This window comes from Salvelinus sp. IW2-2015, unplaced genomic scaffold, assembly GCF_002910315.2.
Source record: "Salvelinus sp. IW2-2015 unplaced genomic scaffold, ASM291031v2 Un_scaffold1139, whole genome shotgun sequence".
NCBI lineage: Eukaryota > Metazoa > Chordata > Actinopteri > Salmoniformes > Salmonidae > Salvelinus > Salvelinus sp. IW2-2015.
Window position 1 is genome coordinate 45,838 of NW_019942750.1, and position 23,466 is coordinate 69,303.

The following is a 23,466-nucleotide window of genomic DNA, read 5'->3' on the forward strand; positions in this document are numbered from 1 at the left end:
GACAATGAGCGAGCTAGGACCGACGTAGTCTTACTATTTGTTCAGCACTTTTGAAATGTACAGCGACAGAATTCAGAACATGGGCCGTTCTTACAGTATACTCCCTGTAAGTCAGAACCACAGGATAAATAAAGGGGGCATATAAGCAGACAATGAAAGCTCTTACAATATTCAATGATGACATTTCTCTAAAACAGGCTATAGGCTACATGTGCACCACCAAGTCAGAACAGTAGGCTACGTTATGAGGGGGAAAGGGATCAAATGATTAGGGTGAGGCACATGAGCTACTAACAGCTTATTACACAACATACACGTATTACTTTCTTAGCTACAGTATACATATCTCTCTGGCATATTACATCATTTATACAGCAGCGTACAATACATTTTTGGACTCCCCTTGTTGTGCTCACTTTTACAGGAAGGTGGCGCGGCGGTCCTTCTTGTGGGTAGATTTTGTCATCGAACTTTGTCATCAAAGTCTGGCATTCTCTTGCTTTATGGTACTTTCAAGACAACTGGGAACTCTGGAAAAAAAAACAAGGTCGAATCATGACGTCAGTGATCTTCAGGTCGTAGCTCTAGAAAGAGGCCCGAATTCCCGACTTGGAAATCCGAGTCGGAGGACCGTTCAAAACACATTTTCCCAGAGTCGGAGCTCGTTTTTTTCCAGAGTTCCCAGTTGTCTTGAACTCTCTGAAGTCTGAGATTTCTGAGTTTCCAGTTGTTTTGAATGCGGCAGAAGTCATGCTGTCTTGACAGAAAAGAGACCCTTGAACCTTGAACCTTGGACCGCACACCCACTCCACTGAATAGCGGGCTAGTGATTGCTTTGCAACGGTTCCAGTTAGCCACTGTTTCCTTCCCAACCACTCATTGTTGAATTTGCGATCTCAAACTTGTTGTGTAATAATTTCTCTTCATATGACAAGACATTTAAAGGATTTGGCAGTAGATTGTCTACTTGATTCACGATGACTGCTTGTCTAGCTTGCTAGCTAAGATTTTGAAAGTATGATGTTGTCATGATCAGTCCAATCAAATCTACAGTATAGATAACGTGATTACATAATTGTATCTGTGGCCAATGACCTGGCACTTCTAATGTAACTCTATGGCAGCATCCAATGGGCTTGAATTTTCGATCTCTCCTTGTAGATTTTGCGGTGAAGTAGCGACCCCTGAGTGACAGAAAACTGAGCCAATCACGACGCAACTAGAGAACATTGCCAACCCCTAAACTCCGTTTTTTCCCGCTGGCTTGCCCCACCACCACAGAAAGCACTAAGCTAGGCTGAAACACCTGCATTTTGGAGCTGCGTTACTCAAAAAAGCAAAAAAGAGACCATGGATGCAGCTTTATTAACGCAATGATTTTTTGGGGTACATTGTTTGCAAACTGATATGTCACACGTATTAATGCCAAAATAACATGCAAAACAGGCAACAACAAAAAGAGGTGGGGCTCTGCACTTGCCCTGAATGATGGGTTGCCACCGAAGGGGAATACATTAAGAAGCATAAAAACAATGCACATGATTAAGATAATATAAAACCTTTTAAAGTTTTCACTGTGGGAAATATATGGTAGCCTAACAAGCTAATTAACCACAGTCTATTAAATTGGTCAATTCTATTTGGATGTAGGTCTACCACTATTATCCAAAATAATGCATATAAACTGTATTTGATTTTTATTTATTTTTTATAGCTGGAATTGATACCCATTTTATTTCTGATTCCAGATCAGTTTTTCGCACAGACGTAGCGCTTGTTTAGAAGGTATGGTACAGCTTTAAGAAAAGGGGGTTCCTCCCGAACTCGGATACGAACTCGGAAATACAAACTCGATTCAGAAAAAAAGTCAAAAATGAACGCGCCTCCCTCGGTTTCCACTAATTACCACAGCCAACGTCAAAATTGACAATATCGTAAAAATTAAGGAAAACAACAAATAGCTTTTTGATATTAATTTAAGGTTAGGTTTAAAATCACATTGTAAGAGAATTGTAGAAATAGGCGGGGTTTGTGGCTGTCGTGACGACCATATCCCTCCCTCCACAGACCCAGTCCACCTTGGTCGTAGTTGCCAGCGTCCAAACTAGGCTGCCACAAGCCGAAAACATCGCCACACACCCGGGCAGTAGTAGTTTTGAGCATGGCTAATTCAACTGGGAACAGTGTCGTACCACGTAAGTTATCAACTTTTACCTCCTGTTTTGGACCAACTCTCGCATCCGCCTGCTTAAATTAAATCAATGCAGACTCAGTGAACTTGTGATTTGAAAACTTAATTTCTCTACAAGTTCCACCATAAGATACAGATCAATGTCATGTCTATGTACCGTGGCTACTTATAATTAATTCATAGTCGAGGTTTCTGTAAGGTGCGGCTGGGTGGACACTACACGACTTTCAAAATCCTAACATCGCTGAGCCTTTCAAATTAAACGACCGCCTCTCCGGTAGTATTTTTTTGTTTGTAGCGCGCACACTAAACGATGTTACACTACAAGATTCTTCACTGACGATTCTCGATACCATACTGCCTCGGGAAAACAATTATTTGATTAAATGTTAACGTAGTTACGAGCTGTGGCTCAAAGCAGCCTCACAAAGTCAGACATTCACGCATACCATACAGTTAAAATCTAGTAAACATTTTGAATTGAATAACGTTGTTTGTGTATTTTAAGAGCTGTAACGATTTGACACTTTTTTTTGTTGTGTTGCTTTGGTTAAAAGCAAGTACAAAACTTATACTAGAAGACATCGCTCCAGGCTGGAGAGTCAACACATTCTGGCTGATGCCAAACAACGTCATCTCACTGGCTTCTGTGGCGAGCTCTCCTATTGGCTATTGCAGATCACCGTTCTCAAAACTTTTCGTGGCACATTGTACGCTACAAAGAGCATTGCGGTTATTTTGTGATGATAAAATCAAACATGTTTGAAAATATCGGGACGTCAGGGACTGCTCAAAGACGAAATCGGTAGCCCTCAGATTGCGTCTTTTACCCGCTCACGTTAAACGAGCGTCGGTGACGGCTGCGCGCCCCAAGTAGGGGATTTTTGGCTCTGGTTTCAAACTTGTCAGGGACAGCTAAATCGTTGACAAAATCGTTTAGTGCACATCCGGTTTAGTTGCAACAGAGTAGCTTTACATCAACCTGGTATTGGATAGCCTACAGCAACTTGGACTCAGGTAACATAGTAAAGGAAAACCAGGGACCTACGAGTAAGTATGATACTTTTGATCGTGTAGTGTATGTGGACACCTGCTTGTTGAACATCTCATTCCAAAATCATGGGCATTAATATGGAGTTGGTCCCCGCCTTTGCTGCTATTCCACTTTTCTAGGAAGGCTTTCCAGTAGATGTTGGAACATTGCTACGAGGACTTGCTCTCATTCAGCCACAAGCGCATTAGGGAGGTCGAGCACTGATGTTGGGTGATTAGGCATGGCTCGCAGTCGGCTTTCCAATTCATCCCAAAGGTGTTCGATGGGGTTGAGGTCAGGGCTCTGTGCAGACCAGTCAAGTTCTTCCACATCGATCTCAGCAAACCATTTCTGTATGGACCTCGCTTTGTGCAAGGGGGGCATTGTCATGCTGAAACAGGCAAGGGCCTTCTCCAAACTGTTGCCCAAAGTTGGAAGCACAGAATCTAGAATGTCATTGTATGCTGTAGTGTTAAGATTTCCATTCACTGGAACTAAGGGGCCTAGGCAGAACCATAGAAACAGCCCCAGACTGTTATACCTCCTCCACCAAACTTTACAGTTGGCACTATGAATTGGGGCACATAGCGTTCTCCTGGCATCTGCCAAATCGAGATTTGTCCGTCAAACTGCCAGATGGTGAATTGTGATTCATCACTCCAGACAAAGCGTTTCCACTGTTCCAATGGCAGTGAGCTTTATACCACTCAAGCTGACTCTTTGCATTGCGCATGGTGATCTTAGGCTGGTGTACAGCTGCTCGGCCATAGAAACCCATTTCCTTAAGGTGCTTAACACGACAATTTTTGTGCTTACGTTGCTTCCAGAGGCAGTTTAGAACTCTGTAGTGAGTGTTGCAACTGAGGACAGACAATTTTTATGCGTTTCGGCACTCGTTGGTCCGGTTCTGTGAGCTTGTGTGGCCTACCACTAGACTTTTCCACTTCTCAATAACAGCACTTAGTTGACCGAGGCAGGGAAGAAATATGACAAACTTCCTTGTTGGAAAGGTGGCATCCTATGACGGTGCCACATTGATCAGTCACTGAGCTCTTCAGTAAGGCCAATGTTTGACTGGAGATTGCATGGCTGTGTGCTTGATTTTTACACACCTGTCAGCAACGGGTGTGGCTGGAATAGCCTAATCTACTTATTTGAAGGGGTGTCCACATACTTTTGTGTGTGTATATAGTTTCATTTTACATTTGTTATGTATTAATTAACGGATGTCCATGTTACAAATTGTAATTCATACAATATGTTAGGCGAAGGGTTAGCTAACATGTTAAGTAGTTTAAAATGTAGTAGGTAGTTAATTACCTAAAATGGTGAAGTTGTCAATGATGAGATTGTGTGTTTGAATCTTTTGGTTTGTTATATGTCCACCCTGACCAACCAAGTAACCTTTAGTCTTATTGTACGATTGGTATGCTAACATATCATACTCATTTAATCTCCCTGGGTTTTCGTCTACTATGTTACGTCTAGTCTGAGACCAGCCTGCCTACAGTGATGCAAAGTTTCATCACCAAAGTGGATACTTTTGCCAACAGCTATGTTGTTTTTGAATTTCCTGTGAGGCACATTGCATAGGCTGCCTAGCCCTGTGTTTCTGTTGTCACCTTGTGCAAAATGTAAAACTGCAGCTACAATAGGCCTTTCCTGACCTATTGAACCCTTTAATCTAAATGTGCATTGTTGTGATTGTAAGGCGGTATGGGCAGTAAAGAGTGTAGGTCTAAACATGTGGCCTACTGTATGAAGATGAGGCATACACAGGCAGAATGACTTCTGCTGTCTGGTTAATTATTTTAAATTTAATGCTCAAACCGGTTTAAACGCTTCCATCATTTACAATGTGAAACGACAAGCATTAATTCCATTTGAGTGGAGGAAGACAGAGTTATTATGCCATTGACGTGCCAAGAAGAAGTCCTCAAAACACATGACTTTAGTTCCTGCTTTGGCTCTAAACTTTAGGCCCTCCTGTGCAATAACATAGGATATGACCTTTGAGGATATGAGGCTCTGCTTCATCCTCCTCCGTGACTAACCCAGCTTTGTGACCATGCAGCTGTTGTCTGTCGCTCACAAAGGCCAAAACTTAATCCTCAGCCTCGTTTGATTAAACGCAAACATTCAACACATGGGTTTTAAAATAAGCACGGGGAGCATAGACATGCACGTGATTGTAAGATGTGTATCCCCAGTCTGTCCGTTCCTCTGCCTGGGTGCTCTGTGTAGGCTGGAGCTAGAAGGGAATCAAAGACAGCAGCTGAGTCTTGTCCCTAATTGGCAGGACACTCGTAACTCTCTCCGTTCTGTTTAGCAGTGGCTGTTACAGGGAGAGAGTTTTGACATGCATGAAATTCAGGGAACTCTCTGGACAATTAGGCACAAACTTAATCTAAAAACAGATACTTTCCCTAACGTTCTTTTGTGACATCAGACTAGCCTGATTATGCTCCAATGGTATTTATAGGATTCTGGTTCAGTGATATAGCAGTGATAATACATTCTTTGACTAGTTATCTTTGTCTAAAATGTAATACAAGTAGTTGGACAGCCTCATGGGGAAAAAAAAGAAAGACAACCACATCCTCTCATCTGTCCTCAGTGGAACCGTTAGACTTGACGCGTAGCAGGAAGCTCCGTTTGCCTTCTAGATCCCGTTGGACAGTTGACATACCCAGACACCTGTGTTGACATACAGCTATGATAAAAATAGTTCCATACACCTACAACATGTCTGTCTTAGTGAATGTCACCCGCTGGACAATAATGACTCGCATGCTCCGTGGTCCTTTTGATATAAACCTTCTTTAGGAACTGTATCTCTGTGCCATTTTGAGTTCCCCTTTTCCTCGCTTTTAATTAACCGATCAACTTTTGATATATTCTGGTATTGTTCAAATTGATGAGGATACTATGGGTTTCCTCAATGGCTGAATGCTCCTACAACATAGTTTCAGACGTGGGGCGTGGGGGCGGCGTATTCCTTAGCTGTGTCACTATGTAGAGACCAGGGCTTAAGATATTCAACTTTCAGGGACATCCATAGAGGAAATGGCTACTCTTATTTACCAAGACATACTCTCTCACACTCACAGGGTCCACAGTGAACTATCATAATCTCCTCACCTCCAATGTCGCATCACTGCAATTACAGTCGTTAATTTTTGCCGGTGTGTTTTTGTGCTGATTTATTTTACATGGCAAATGACGTCGGCGGTGTCTGCCCCTGGATATGGGGATGCACACCACAGCTGCAGGAAATCTGAAGATGGTCAGATGAGACGATGTAGGATTTAATTCCTCTGACAGTAACATTAATCTCTGTAGATGATGTGTACGATCCACACAGCGCTAGAGAAGGGAAAGAGGGGGAAAATGGATGCTCTGGGACCTGCTGTTGTGGAGGTTAGAGAAGGATAACATGTTAGATGGAGGTAAGATGTTATCATAAAAGATATTAAAAGGAGACGAGGTGAGGAAGCCTCTTTAGACTATTGAAATGCACCCCTAAACTGTCCATTCATTGTGTGTAGTTTAATCCAATCAGGCATTTTATGTGTAAAGTGAGGGATGGGGCAGGAGAAATGTAACCATTCTCAAATTAATACACCGCGATATGGATGCAAGGACTGACCATCCATGATATAACAAATTATAGTTGTAACTAGGTTTTGAGGCTATACAGTGTTTGTCAACAAAATATATGTAAACAAACATCGGTGTAAAATAGGCTCATATTTTGGGTTCTGATGTGGTACGACTCACATCCATATCTTGACCCCCCCCCCCCCCACAAACACTGGATCTGTTGGCAGGTAACTGGGATTGGATCTCTTGGGGGTCGTGACCCGGGTTAAGGCATGTGTCACGAACCGGCTCGTAGCCCGTAACAAAGAGGGAGACAGCGTGGAGATAGAGAAATAACTTTATTTAATAAATATATTTGTTAACTATATCCAGGTAACAATGTAGTGAGTGCCAGAACAAACAAAACACAGACGCCCCCAAAAGGCCACAACCAAAACAACCAACAGTATGCCTGCGTGGAGAGTCTCCTCTGTATTGGGGGGGAAGAGGTGTATTTGTGTCCCATTTCACGGACGACCCTCGCAGCTCCGCCCACTGGCATCCTATGAAGGAGAACAGAGAGAAAGAACTCGTCAGAGTGGTCAGTGGTGGTCAGAGTAGACCACAGTCAGATCCATCATACTTCAGGGGAGGCGGACAATGGGGGGGGAAGAAACACAAAGACATACACACCCACTGAGAGTGGTATGTTTGTACATCGTACGGTCACATGTAGACACCATCACATAGAACACACAGTCACTAGACACGCTCTCACTCCCTCTCGCACAGACGGGATACACACAGGAGGAAACACAATGACCCGATTGTCTGCTTCATGTGGCACTGGGTGGAATGTCTCACGTGGGAAAAGTCAGGAGAAGACGGGGGAAGATACGCACTGTAACCTTTGACCCCCCCCCCCCATATCTTTTCCTCCTGTGAGCCAGAGTCTGTCAGGAATATGTAAGACAGTGGAGTCTGAAATTGACACCCTTGATTTAAGGGTATGATCTTTGACCCACTAGCTTTCTCACTCATTATTTATGATTAATTCAGGATTATCTGTAACCATGGTAACATTCACATGAAGGTAGAAATGTTTAGAAACATATTCTATTCTTATTTACAATAAAAGTGACTCCAAAATGACACAATACATTATTTACCATTCATTTCTATTGGGCACAAAATAATCTGAAACAACCATTGCACACTAGGAATGTGGGACCAAACAATCACCAGTTATTTCAGCTCTGTGAACATGGAAGAAGATCATGGAACCAGGCTAACGGTTTTTGTGGGGGGGGCACCTTGTGGTTTTGGCCTCAGTCAGTCACAGAGGAAGTGGAAAGATTTCCCCAAACTAAAGAGACCTTGCTGTGTGTGTGTGTGTGTCACTCCATTCCTGATGGCACAGGGATGGCCGGCCCCCGTCCAATCAACGGCCCTTAAAGACCTGATAAACAGGCCTACCAACTGTCTTGATAAACAAGCCTACCAACTGTCCTGATAAACAAGCCTACCAACTGTCCTGATAAACAAGCCTACCAACTGTCCTGATAAACAAGCCTACCAACTGTCCTGATAAATAAGCCTACCAACTGTCCTGATAAATAAGCCTACCAACTGTCCTGATAAATAAGCCTACCAACTGTCCTGATAAACAAGCCTACCAACTGTCCTGATAAACAAGCCTACCAACTGNATAAATAAGCCTACCAACTGTCCTGATAAATAAGCCTACCAACTGTCCTGATAAACAAGCCTACCAACTGTCCTGATAAACAAGCCTACCAACTGGCCTGATAAACAAGCCTACCAACTGGCCTGATAAACACTGCCTTCACCACAGTCCTGCTCTGTGTCTTGCAGATCTCTCCCTCTTTCTGCTTCCCTCTTTCTTTCCAATGAAAACTTTCCCAGAGAGAGTATGTTGAGGGAAAAGAACAATGGAGTGAGAGACGAGGAGGGAGAGCTGGAAAGTTACCGGGATTACAGCCTCCTTGGAGTCAGCAGTCTCCCTGGTGATACTGACATTCTGTCTTTCTCCCTCCTCTCTTGGCCATTAAAGGGCTGTCGGCGGACATGACAGCCCGCCGCGCTGGGGAGAGAAATATGGGACAGCACTTTTTTATCCAGCGAGCGAGGAAACATGAAAGCACTGTCAACTTTCATTATCACCTGAGTGACCGTTGAGTTCAGTTCTGACTAGAGCTTAAATCCTCCCTCTGCTGACTAGTAGGAATATCTGGTGCAACTCAGAGTATGAGTCAAAATGTGACGTGTTATCAGTGGTGACTAGGTAGTAAATTGAATGATGACTAATGGAGTGTCTTGTGGTTACCACACATGCATTATCCATTTTGTTCATCTCTTGTCAATATTTAACTGTCTTATTTTTCCATCTTCCTTTCCTTCTCTTATCCCCCTTTTTTTCTCTCATCTGGTATGGTTTTATATTGTTACTGTCCTTTTGACATAAACCTACTTTAGGAAGGGTACTCTCTGTGCCATTTCCAGTTCCCCCTTCCTCACTTTTCAGTAACTGATCAACTTTGATATCTGGTATTGTTTTATTGTTACTGTTCCTGAATGGAAAAAAGGACAAATTGATGAGGATACTATGGGTTTCCTCAATGATTGTTTTCTCCTAGAACATAGTTTGAGGCGTGTGTGTGGCGTATTCCTTAGCTGTGTCACTATGTAGAGACCAGGGCTTATGATATTCAACTTTCAGGGACATCCATAGAGTAAATGGCTACTCTTATTTACCAAGACATACTCTCTCACACTCACTGGGCCCACATTGAACCATCCTAATCTCCTCACATTTTTCTCTCATCCCACCCTTTTTCTCTCTCTCCTTCTCATCACCTCTATCCATATCCCCTTTTTCAATCTCTCCCTTCCATCTACCACCTGTCCTCCCCCTGTCTGCTTTCTAGCGGGTCAGACAGCGGGGGGAGGCAGCCGTGCAGGAGACGACCATGTGAACCCAGAGTACATAGCCTTCGTCCTGGTGCCGGTCTTCTTCCTCCTGGGTCTCCTGGGGGTCTTGGTGTGTCACGTCCTGAAGAGGAAGGGTTACCGCTGCACCACCGAGGCTGAGGATGAGGAGGCGGCCCGGGTAGCAGAGGCGGAAAAGAAGGAACTGGAGATGTGTACAGGTGAGAGTTTATATTTTCTCATTTAGGGGTTCATATGCCAACCGGGATTTGAAACTTAATGGGTCATGTTCCTCTGTACACTAACTCTTCACTCAAATTCACTTGTTAACTGACGGGACATTTCGGACAAATTTGTTTCTCTATGCTATTGTTCTGGTTGTTGCTGTAGTCAGTCATGACTTGAGTAGGGAGTTATGCATTGAGACGGGGTGCCATTTTATTTTTAAAGCCTCTTAGGTCTACTGAAGGCCCAAGGTCTATTGGGAGAAACCTTGGTGAAGTGTATTCGGGTTGGATGTTCCTTGTAAACACTTTAACTACTGCGACATAGAACCTTATTGTTGAGTGTTTTTAGATTTCCTGAGCGACCAAGATATACGGTACAGAGCGTTTCGTTTGTCTCGAAAGATAATCAAGATGTCGCAATAGTTTCTCAACAATTGTGAACCTTGTCATTCTGTTAACTGGCAACGTTTCCTGCCACTGGTTTAATCTTCACTCCTCTGGTCAATACCATTAGGTGGAGGGGGGATTCTATCATTCATGTCATAGAACTACAAGTCAGAGCATGGTAGTGAGGTCAGGGTCATCAAGCCAAATACCCCCACCTACTCCAATAGTAATGGACCATTCCAGTGTTATTACTGTATGACTGCATATGAGAAGGAATGGTACTTTGTTTAACCAAGTGAATGTGCAACGTTTAAATGTTTTTATTTAACTAGGCAAGTCAGTTAAGAACAAATTATTATTTTACAATGACGGCCCTCCCCTAACCTGGACGATGCTGGGCCAATTGTGTGCCGCCTTACGGGACTCCCGATCACGGCCGGTTGTGATACAGCCCGGGATCGAACCAAGGTCTGTAGTGACGCCTCTAGTACTGAGATGCAGTGCCTTAAACCGCTGCGCCACTCGGGAGCCCGTCAACATGTCCTGGCGTGGACCGAGACGATGAAAGTGAGAAAAAGTATGCACCCTCACCACCACCTCAAGTTTAGACTTTAAGGCTCTGGAATTGTGTGGTTCCTGACAGCACCACCACGTGGAGGGGAAATACACCTGAGCTCCATGGAAGACGATCTAATGTTATTGGTCACATACACGTGTTTAGCAGATGTCATTGCGGGTGTAGAGAAATGCTTGTGTTTCTAGCTTCAACAGTGCAGTAATATCTAACAATACACACAATCTAAAGGAATGGAATATATAAATATTTGGACTAGAAATGTCAGAGCGGCATAAACTAAGATACAGCATATACATGAGATGAGTAATGCAAAATATGTCAACATTAAAAGTGACTAATGTTCCAAATATTAGTGGCCAGTGGTTTCAAGTCTGTGTATATAGGGCAGCAGCCTCTGTGCTAGTGATGGCTATTTAACAGTCTGATGGCCTTCAGATAGAAGCTGTTTTTCAGTCTCTAGGTCCCAGCTTTGTGATGCACTTGTACTGACCTGGCCTTCTGGATGGTAGAGGGGTGAACAGACAGTGGCTCACATGGTGGTTGTCCTCCATTACCTTTTTTAGCCTTCCTGTGACATCTGGTGTCGCAGCCTCTGCTAGTATGAAAGAATGAGTGTTCTCTCTCTCTCTCTCTCTCTCTCACCTGTTCTTTCGGTCTCTACCACTTATTAAAGCCATTGACATAGAGCTGCATGCCTGGTCTTTCCTAAAGGAAGGTTGAGACTGCAGTCTTTGTAAAGGGACTTTTCTTTCCACTCTCACCTACAGAATGGGGAGGTTCTGTCTAACAGGACTATGGCGTTCCCATTCGAGGTTGTGCCTTTACTGTGCTGTCTGCAGGGCATAACATTAACACCCGCTACTTGCGGGTAGATTTAGGTATTGGCGGGTAAGAATGTCCATTGGCTGGTGGTCAATTTGCAACAGTGCGAGCATTACATTAGCGAAAAAAAAAAAAAAAAAGTCAAGTATGAGAACATGTTTGGGTTAGAATCATGCAGCTGTTATTAAAGTATTTCTGCTGTTTTGTTCCATAGCTGCGAATTGCACAAAGAAAGACGAAGTATATAACCCACCCTACGCAGCAACACTACTTGGCAGGGGATCTGTGCGCACTGAGTGACGCGCGATATAGATTCATTTTTGGAGGCGCTGCGCACAGGCATACGCGTTGATCAAGTTTCCTCGAACGTCTACAAAGTGAGACTTTCGGTAAAGTGTTTCTTGTCCATTTACACTGCTTTGTTCACAAGCTCGGTTTTTCAACGTTTGAGTCTGCTGCTTCAACTTGATAGTGAAGAGACGCCCTAGTCAGATCCTAAATCTCTCACAGACACACGTGACAGAACTCGAATGGCCCTGTTACCGCGGTAACCTCCCGCCCTTAAAGGGGCAGCAGAACATTTTGTCTCGTCTCTATTATGGTTAAAATACTCGAGTCACAAAACATTTTATGAAATTGAGCAATATTACTTCCTACTAATACTTCTTGTTTTAGAAACATTACCAAGCATGCTCATATTTTTTGTTGTTGATGCAATTATGGTGAAACAATATTTTGGCTGGTAAAACATCTGAGTGGCTGGTAGATTATATATATATTTTTTATCTACCTGCTACAGTGGCTGGTGGACCAAAATGTACATTTTAGCCACGGACTGTCTGAGACCTCTAGTCCCTCCAGGCCCAACCCCTCTTCTTTCCACATTGTTTAGAGACAAAAGAGTTGGAAAGAACCTTGTTTATTTTACACTCCAGTTCCTGGTTCAATTCTGAGTCAACCAGGGTTAGAGAAGGAAAGGGGGGGTTACTGTAGATGGGTTTAGAGTGGAATGGGGGGGGGGGGGGGGGGTACTAGAGAGGTGGAATGGGGAGTTACTGTAAGATGGGTTAGAGGGGAATAGGGGGGGGTTTACTGGAGGAGGGAAATGGGGGAAAGGGGGTCTCCTAGTAGATAATGGGTTTAGAGGGGAATAGGGGGGAGGGAGTTCCTGGCAGAGGGTGAATGGGGGAAAGGGGGTCACTGTAAGATGGGTTTAGAGGGGAATAGGGGGGGGTTACTGGAGAGGGGAATGGGGAGTTTTACTGTAGATGGTTTAGAGGGGAATAGGTGGGTGGTTACTGGAAGAGGGGAATGGGGGGAAGGGGGGTCACTAGGATGGGTTTAGAGGGATAGGGGGGGGTGTTACTGGAGAGGGGAATGGGGGATACTGTAGATTGGGTTAGGGGAGGAAAAGGCAATTTTTTAAAGTGTTTCACAACGTGATATATTGATAATATACGTTAATCATTTAATCTAAGGGCCAGGTTTTGTTCAGTTGCGCACAACGTGGCAAAACCTTTTGCAATGGGAAATCAAAATCTGTGTTCTTCCAATTGGGAAAGTTTAGCAACTTCCTCCCTGTTTCAACAGAACCTGCCACAGCAATGTGTATGTGTACTGTTTAATGATGTAGCAGCTGTCCATATGTAACAGTAGAACTTTAGTCCGTCCCCTCGCCCGACCCGGGCGCGAACCAGGGTCGGGCGACCCTGGTACATAAACTGCAATGAATGAAATACACACACACACACACACACACACACACACACACACACACACACACACACACACACACAAAGTTGGAAGTTTACATACACCTTAGCCAAATACATTTAAACTCAGTTTTTCACAATTCCTGACATTTAATCCTAGTAAAAATTCTTTGTTTTATATCAGTTAGGATCACCACTTTATTTTACGAATGTGAAATGTCAGAATAATAGAATTATTTATTTCAGCTTTAATTTCTTTCATCACATTCCCAGTTGGTCAGAAGTTCACATACTCAATTAGTATTTGGTAGCATTGTCTTTAAATTGTTTAACGTGGGTCAAACGTTTCGAGTAGCCTTCCACAAGCTTCCCACAATAAGTTGGGTGATTTTTGGCCCATTCCTCCTGACAGAGCTGGTGTAATTGAGTCAGGTTTGTAGGCCTCCTTGCTTGCACACGCTTTTTTAGTTCACCCCCCAAATTTTCTATGGGATTGAGGTCAGGGCTTTGTGATGACCACTCCAATACCTTGACTTTGTTGTCCTTAAGCCATTTTGCCACAACTTTGGAAGTATGCTTTTTGCCACGTACATTTGGAAGACCCATTTGCGACCAAGCTTTAACTTCCTGACTACTGTCTGGAGATGTTGCTTCAATATATCCACATAATGTTCCTTCCTCATGACGCCATCTATTTTGTGAAGTGCACCAGGCCCTCCTGCAGCAAAGGACCCCCACATGATGCTGCCACCCCTGTGCTTCACGTTTGGGATGGTGTTCTTTGGCTTGCAAGCCTCCCCCTTTTTCCTCCAAACATAACGATGGTCATTATGGCCAAACAGTTCTATTTTTGTTTCATCAGACCAGAGGACATTTCTCCAAAAAGTAAGATCCTTGTCCCCATGTGCAGTTGCAAACCGTACTCTGGCTTTTTTATGGCGGTTTTGGAGCAGTGGCTTCTTCCTTGCTGAGCGGCCTTTCAGGTTATGTCAATATAGGACTCGTTTTACTGTGGATATAGATACTTTGTACCTTTCCTCCAGCATCTTCCACCGAAGGTCTTTGCTGTGTTTGGATTGATTTGCACTTTTCGCACAAAGTACGTTCATCTAGGAGACAGAATGCGTCCCTTCCTGAGCGTATACGGCTGCGGTAGGTCCCATGGTGTTTATACTTGCGACTATGTGTGTACAGATAAACTTGGACCTTTAGGCATTTGGAAATTGCTCCAAGGAGAACCAGACTTGGAGGCCTACAATATTTTTCTGAAGTCTTGACTGATTTCCCGTGATGTCAAGCAGAGCACTGATTTGAAGGAGGCCTTGAAATACATCCACAGATACACTCTCCAATGACTCAAATTAGTCAATTAGCCTATCAGAAGCTTCATAAAGCCATGTTAGATACACTACAGTGATGGCTTGATTACCACAACACGAGACGGCCTACAGGAGGAGTAGGGCCCTCGGAGTGTGGTGTCAGAAAATAACCTCAACACTCAACGTCAACAAAACAAAGGAAGTATCGGGAACTTCAGGAAACAGCAGAGGAGCACCCCCTATCCACATCGACGGACAGTAGTGGAGAAGGTGGAAAGTTTTAAGTTCCTCAGCGTACACATCACGGACAAACTGATATGGTTTCACCCACAACAGACAGCGTGGTGAAGAAGGCGCAACAGTGCGTCTTCAACCTCAGGAGGCTGAAGAAGTTGGTTGTCACCAAAAACACTCACAAACCTTACACAGATGCACAATCGAGAGCATCCTGTCGGCTGTAATCACCGCCTGGTACGGCAACTGCTCCGCCACACCGTAAGGCTCTCCAGAGGTAGTGAGGTCGCACAACGCATCACTCGGGGTAAACTACCTGCCCTCCAGGACACCTACCACCACCGATGTCACAGGAAGCAAAAAGATCAAGGACAACAACCACCCAAGCCACTGCCTGTTACCCCGCTATCATCCAGAAGGCGAGGTCAGTACAGCTGCATCCAGCAGGACCGAGAGACTGAAAAACAGCTTCTATCTCAAGCCATCAGACTGTTAAACAGCCATCACTAACATTCAGTGGTTTCTGCCAACATACTGACTCAAATCTCTAGCCACATTAATAAGTGAAATTGGATGTAATAAAGTCCTATTTATCATGTTTACATACGCTACTCATCTCATATGTTTATACTGTACTCATACCATCTGCTGCATATTGCCTATGCCGTTCGCCATCGCTCACATATATTATATGTCACATATTCTTATAATTGCTTACACTTGTGTGTAAAAGGTAGTTGTGAAATTGTTAGATTACTTCTAGAATACTAATGGTCGGAACAGCATTTCGCTACACTCACATAAACATCTGCTAATCATGTGTATGTGACAGTAACATTGATTGATTAAATCCAGACATAATTTCTGGAATTGTCCAGCTGTTAAGGCAAAGTCCACTTAGTGTATGTAAACTTCTCACCCACTGAAATGTGGATACAGTGAAATAAACAATTATTGGAAAAATACTTGTGTCATGCGCAAAGTAGATGCCCTAATGACTTGCCAAAACTATAGTTTGTTAACAAGACATTTGTGGAGTGTTGAAAAGAGTATTAATGACTCCATCCTAAGTGTATGTAAACTTCTGACTTCAACTGTATACGCCCACATTTTGTGGGACAGCGCTATATTGTACAATTTGACTGCATGACAGACAACATATAATTTACTATCCATCTTTAACCTACATTTTTCTACTCAATAGATTTAGTATACTTCTCACAAGATTATTAATCATATTTTTACGACAGCAATAATCACAAAACATGGATGGCTGATACAACAAGATAACACTGAAGGTAATATATTAACTTAAATGCTGTGATATAGTGCTATAAGCGAGGTGCCACCATTACCTTCTCTGGGTCACCCAGCACAACAGACCTGTCGGCCTCTGGGTCACCCAGGCAACAGACCTTCCTCTGGGTCACCCAGGCAACAGACCTTCCTCTGGGTCACCCAGGCAACAGACCTTCCACGCAAACAAAGACAGGCTAGTAGCGCATCTACCAGAGTGTCATTTATCCTTTAAGCCCCATTCAATCCTAAGGCTTATCCTCCGGTATCAGATGATATGTATATCTCACGGACTCATGGAACAGTTCGACAGGAAGGTTATGGCTCTTGAGAGGGGTGTGTGTGTATGCATAGGTATACAGTGTGTATCTACTGTGTAGGTGTGTGTGTACACTGTGTGCGTTGTGTAGACAGCCCTCATCTGTTACTTCTGCTCCAGTTTACTACAACAATACCAATACGCCTTGCTATGGTGTTATAAGGAATGTCCTAAATATGAGGAACTTAATATACCATGTATAGGGCTGGTTGGTATACCGCATTTTACCATATACCGGTATTGATGCACGGACCAGTTTGGGTTTTTACTTTACTTTCTATACCGGTATTTGAATGTTTGGTTTGTTAAAAGTGATACGCAGTGTGTAACGTCTCTCGCGCTCTCTCATATATATATATATATATATATGCCACTTTCCACACCGACCTAGCCCCGCCCCCTGTTTCTCAAGGAGCGCATTAGATGGTCCTCAACTACGAGACACTTGTGTTCCGTCTACATGGTAACATTGTTACATTGTAACATTGCTGACATCAACAATGCCGTTTTTACTTTGCTTCTTAATGTAAATCCACCATCATTCTAGAATTACACTAGTTTGGAAATAGCTAGTTTCTTTTCTTAGCAAGTTGGGCCTAAATCTTGTTAGCTGCTAATGCTAATCGCTAGCTAATAAATGTATTGAGTCAGAGCAAATGTAATTCACTATACAGCCTTATAATACCAAGGATGGTATAGACCTAAAATCAGCATGTTTGTTCCACAGATTCTTCTAAATCAAAGAGGAATAAACAAAGCAAAATATGTTAGCTACATGAAGTAGCTATGAGAATTTAATGTAGCCAAAGATTATAGGGTCCCCTAGAAAACACTTATCAACACTTTGGTTCCTACCCTGTCACACTAACTCGTCCCTGGGATTTTCATTCCTTGTCATGTCAAGCACTGTATTCAAAGTGCACACTTTTCTAATATATTTAAAAAAATATATTCTAATTTTAGAATAATCATTCTATTTCCATGATTCCAACAGTTCACCGAAGTGTTTTGCTCTAAATCGCAAGTCCAATTGCAACATTTGGTTAAAAATAAGTCCTAGATTATTTGCCAATATTATGCAGCTCTATGTGGAAATAATCTCAAATGAGTGCATGAAATGCAGAAATTGATAAAATGATTTTGGGTTGAATTTAACAGTATAATACAATCAGAATGGATAAAGACTCATTTAAAATCACTTAATGTATGTGTTGCCACCCTAGGGATCACTCACTACTCATAAAGCAAATTTAGAACTTGTATTATTCAAAAACAAATTACAGTCCAATTTTGATATCCAATATAATATTTTGTCCATATCGCCCAGCCCTAACTGTGTGTGTTGTGACAGACCCACAGTGTATTACATAAATGCCCTATGATGATGAAACATCTGTCTGGTCAGGTACCTTTTCATCTCTGGTAGCATGTTTTGCCTTTCTGATGAATGTTAGGGATAGCCTTTTCATGTCGACGATGACTAATGTGTTCCAGTGTTTTATTGAGCTCTTTTTTTTTGTAAATGTGTGTTTCTCTACAGAGCTGAACGACACCTACAGCGAGGACAATGACGACACCGTGGGAAAGATTGTTCATTACATCATGAAGAATGAAGGTAACTAGGCAACAATACAGTAACCACTGAGTGTTTATGGATAGTGGATAACTCTGTCTCCTCCCTCCTGACAACAATACTATAACTAGTGTCTATATACCACTCTACTGTCTCCTCTCTCCTGACAACAATACTATAACTAGTGTCTATATACCACTCTACTGTCTCCTCTCTCCTGACAACAATACTATAACTAGTGTCTATGGATCACTAAACAGTTCTCATGGTTATATTAGACCACTTGGTGCTGAGCTGTCTCTCTCTCCCGTCACACTGTCTTTCACACTCTGAAGCTACAGGAGGAGGTGTGTGTGTGTGTGTGTCGCTGTTTAACATCCGGTGGGAGGTGAGTAGGTCTGTGGTTCTACATGGTACACTAATTACTGGAGCTGCTGTATGGTTACAATAGATTGTAAACACAGTAGCTTCCTACAATGGTGGAATTACCCATCATCCTATTGTATAACAAGGTTATCACAAGTATATTGACATCAACTGTACCGTGCCATTGACTCACCCTCATTAGGTGACCTACGCACGTGCACACGCCTACATTCTGCGAGTCAGTCTTGATAGGGCCGTATTGCCTGATGTATGAGGAAATAGGAAGTCAAAGCCTTTTCCTGCTCACGTTGGCACGCTGCACAAACCCTGAGGGACGTAATACTGATTTATACTCTCCTTCCTTCCAGGTGGTCACAAAGGTGTGTTGAAATGCCCTCTGGTCATGATAAGCCATTTTAATATGATGGTAGGCTTCTAGGGTAGTACACAGTCCTAGTTTGTGGGGAAATCGGGCTTATTTTGACCGACTAGAGGAAACAGGACGTACACATGGTCATGTGAAGTCCGGTCGGAGGTGACTCCGATGTTTCCACACGTCTTTCCTCATCTTTATGGGTTTAGTTATTCTCCACTGAAGTGTTGGCCAATACAGTGCCTTCAGAAAGTATTCAGACCCCTTGACCTTTTCACATTTTGTTACATTACAGCCTTATTTTAAAAAGGATAACATAGTTGTTGTTTTTTCCGCTCATCAATCTACACACAATACCCCAAAATGACAAAGCATGAACAGTTTTCTTTTTTTAATTTTGGGGTAATTTATTTAAAATAAAAAGCTGAAATATTACATTTTCATAAGTATTCAGACCCTTTACTCAGTACTTTGTTGAAGCACCTTTTGGCAGCGATTACAACCTTGAGTTTTCTTGGGTATGACGCCACAAGCTTGGCACACCTGTATTTGGGGAGTTTCTCCAATTCTTCTCTGCAGATCCTCTCAAGCTCTGTTTGGTTGGATGACTATTTTCAGGTCTCTCCAGATGTTCGATCAGGTTCAAGTCCGGGCTCTGGCTGCGCCACTCAAGGACATTCAGAGACTTGTCCCGAAGCCACTCCTGCGTTGTCTTGGCTGTGTGCTTAGGGTCGTTGTCCTGTTGGAAGGTGAACCTTCACCCCAGTCTGAGGTCCTGAGCACTCTGAAGCAGGTTTTCATCAAGGATCTCTCTGTACTTTGCTCCATTCATCTTTCCCTCGACCCTAACTAGTTTCCCAGTCCCTGCCGCTGAAAAACATCCCCACAGCTTGATGCTGCCACCACCATGCTTCACTGTAGGGATGGTGCCAGGTTTCCTCCAGATGTGACGCTTGGCATTCAGGCCAAAGAGTTCAATCTTGGTTTCATCAGACCAGAGAAACTTGTTTCTCATGTTCTGAGAGTCTTTAGGAGCCTTTTGGCAAACTCCAAGTGGGTGTCACGTGCCTTTTACTGAGGAGTGGCTTCCGTCTGGCCACTCTACCATAAAAGCCTGATTGGTAGAGTGCTGCAGAGATGGGAGAACCTTCCAGAAGGACAACCATCTCCACAGAGGAACTCGAGAGCTTTGTCAGAGTGACCATCAGGTTCTTGGTCACCTCCCTGACCAAGGCCCTTCTCCCCCAATTGCTCAGGTCTAGGGAGAGTCTTGGTGATTCCATTTAAGAATCATTGAGGCCACTGTGTTCTTGGGGACAAGTCCTTTGACTTCATGGCTTGTTTTTTGCTCTGACACACACTGTCAACTGTGGGACCTTATATAGACAGGTGTGTGCCTTTCCAAATCATGTCCAATCAATTGAAATTACCACCGGTGGACTCCAATCAAGTTTTAGAAACATCTCAAGGATGATCAATGGAAACAGGATGCACCTGAGCTCAATTTCGAGTCTCATAGCAAAGGGTCTGAATACTTAACTAAATAAGGTATTTCTGTTTTTAGATTTGAATAAATTGGCAATTATTTCTGAAACTGTTTTTGCTTTGTCATTATGGGGTATTGTGATGTCATTATGGGGTATTGTGATGTCATTATGGGGTATTGTGATGTCATTATGGGGTATTGTGTGTAGATTACTGAAGGGGGAAGAAACTAACAATTTAAGAGTTTTTTTAAAGGCAACAAAATGTGGAAAAAGTCAAGGGGTCTGAATAATTCCCGAAGGCACTATATGTGCCTATACCGCTAATCATGTGTCCTTGAACCACATTGACATTTGCCCTTGTTTCTTCTAGATTATTAACGATGTCATTTACATGTGTAACATTTTTTCTTTGAAAGTCATGTTGATAAGTACAATATAAAATAACCTGTCCACTGTTATGCTCTTGTGCCATACTTTCTGTCTTAGTAATGGCTTATTAATTACAGTCCTAATGTGTCCTACATTTCAGGGAGACGCTGTTGTTTTCATAATGCATTGTTTCCTGTGCTTGGACGCAGCCTACCAGAGGTTATATTCCCAGGACTGAATGTGCTCCCGTTAATTGAATGCAGTGCACCGTTTAATTGTGTCTGGGGCTTATCGGCTGCAACCATATTCCAATAAATGTTTCACCCTTTTGATGTCGCTTGCTCGTTCTCCTCGCTAATTCCCCTACGCCATATTTTTCCTCTCTCTGTCTACACAGCAAACTCCGATGCTCTCCAAGCCATGGTTCCTGAAAACAGCATAGACTCAGAAGGGTAAGTATCCTGTCATGGCTTCTGTAATAAAACTATGCTGCTGCTGACTACCCGAAGTCAAAACTTTATCAGCACTATTTAAATATACATCAAATCTGAAAGGGGACATTTAAGTAACTCACAACCTCTCTTAATGTTGTCTGATGTCATTAACATTGAGGCCTATTGGGGGCGGTAGGTAGCCTAGTGGTTAGAGCGTAGGGGCGGCAGGTAGCCTAGTGGTTAGAGCGTAGGGGCGGCAGGTAGCCTAGTGGTTAGAGCGTTAGGGGCGGCAGGTAGCCAGTGGTTAGAGCGTAGGGCGGAGGAGCCTAGTGGTTAGAGCGTAGGGGCGGCAGGTAGCCTAGTGGTTAGAGCGTAGGGGCGGCGGTAGCCTAGTGGTTAGACGTAGGGGCGGCAGGTAGCCCAGTGGTTAGAGCGTAGGGGCGGCAGGTTAGCAGTGGTTAGAGCGTAGGGCGGCAGGGCCAAGGTAGAGCTAGGGCGGCAGGTAGCCTGGTTAGAGGGAGGGGCCGCAGGTAGCCAGTGGTTAGAGCGTGGGGCGGCAGGTAGCCCAGTGGTTAGAGCGTAGGGGCGGCAGGTAGCCCAGTGGTTAGAGCGTAGGGGGCGGCAGGTAGCCAGTGGTTAGAGCGTAGGGGGCGGCAGGTAGCCCAGTGGTGTAGAGCGTGGGGCGGCAGGTAGCCAGTGTTTAGAGCTGGGGGCGGCAGGTAGCCCAGTGGGTAGAGCGTAGGGGCGGCAGGGTTGCCCAGTGGTTTAGAGCGTAGGGCGGCAGGTAGCCTAGTGGTTAGAGCGTAGGGCGGAGCTAGCCTGTGGTTAGAGCGTAGGGCGCAGGTAGCTAGTTGTTAGAGGTAGGCGGCAGGAGCTAGTGGTTAGATGCGTAGGGGCGGCAGGTAGCCTAGTGGTTAGAGCGTAGGGGCGGCAGGGTAGCCTAGTGGTTAGAGCGTAGGGGCGGCAGGGTAGCCTAGTGGTTAGAGCGTAGGGGCGGCAGGTAGCCTAGTGGTTAGAGCGTAGGGGCCAGTAACCGAAAGGTTGGTGGACTGAATCCCCGAGCTGACGGTCAAAATCTGTCATTCTGCCCCTGAACAAGGCAGTTAACCCACTGTTCCCCGGTAGGCCGTCATTGTAAATAAGAATTTGTTCTTAACTGACTCGCCTAGTTACATTTTTAAATGAATATTAACATTTTCAGAAATTCCACCAAAGGGCTGGTTTCTAAGGATACAGTACCACTTGGGTGTGATTACTTTCCAAGCCACTAGATGGCAATGGTGTCCCTTTAAATGGAGACGAAGTGGTGTGGTTAGGTGGAAGTCAAGCTGGTCTCTCAGACATCATTTATAGCTTGGTGAGTTTGGATTAAGGCCAGGACTTTTACGACTCACAATATCAATATGATCCTAACATTTTATATGGTCATTCTGATTGTGCAATTGGGACCAGTCATCTCATAGAGACTGGAAATGAAACTCCAGCTCCCTACATTATACTACCGTTCACTTACTAAACAGCTCAGGATAGACGGGACAGAAGCCTGATTCATAATCGTGACCTCTGACAGTTTAATTGAGAACGTCTTTGTTGCTGTGAATGGAAAGTAGGTCTGACTTTACAGTTCATAGTTAGGGCCTTGTCCTTCAAATAATACATACATAAATCAAATCAAATGTATTTATATAGCCCTTCGTACATCAGCTGATATATCAAAGTGCTGTACAGAAACCCAGCCTAAAACCCCAAACAGCAAGCAATGCAGGTGTAGAAGCACAGTGGCTAGGAAAAACTCCCTAGAAAGGCCAAAACCTAGGAAGAAACCTAGAGAGGAACCAGGCTATGAGGGGTGGCCAGTCCTCTTCTGGCTGTGCCGGGTGGAGATTATAACAGAACATGGCCAAGATGTTCAAATGTTCATAAATTACCAGCACGGTCAAATAATAATAATCACAGTAGTTGTACGTACATACATACATACATACATACATACATACATACATACATACATACATACATACATACATACATACATACATACATACATACATCTGAAGAGCCAGGTAGTGCTGGCACTCACAACCATAAATCGTGTACAAGGAGGGATGACTGCAGAGAGAGAGAGAAAGGGAGAGGAGGTATTTCTATGTGTGGGGTGACGGTCAGGATTAATAAATCATAGCGAGGCAGGATGACGTATGGCCACGGCGTTGGGT

At 43.7% G+C, this 23,466-nt stretch overlaps 1 protein-coding gene across 2 annotated transcripts in view; it reads left to right on the forward strand.

Annotated features, from left to right (window-relative positions):
• Positions 1-23,466, forward strand: part of rell1 (RELT like 1) — a 32,516-nt gene that overhangs the window by 1,252 nt on the left and 7,798 nt on the right. Inside the window, exons 2-5 of one of the 2 annotated variants that reach the window (XM_024137253.2) lie at positions 2,068-2,195; positions 9,755-9,976; positions 18,189-18,263; positions 21,214-21,268. In XM_024137253.2, coding sequence (XP_023993021.1) covers positions 2,162-2,195; positions 9,755-9,976; positions 18,189-18,263; positions 21,214-21,268 — 386 coding nt within the window. In that variant the 5' untranslated portion in view covers positions 2,068-2,161. Of the gene's footprint in view, positions 1-1,879; positions 2,196-9,754; positions 9,977-18,188; positions 18,264-21,213; positions 21,269-23,466 lie in introns of those variants that run through there. The other variant, XM_070438757.1, reaches the window with a different exon arrangement.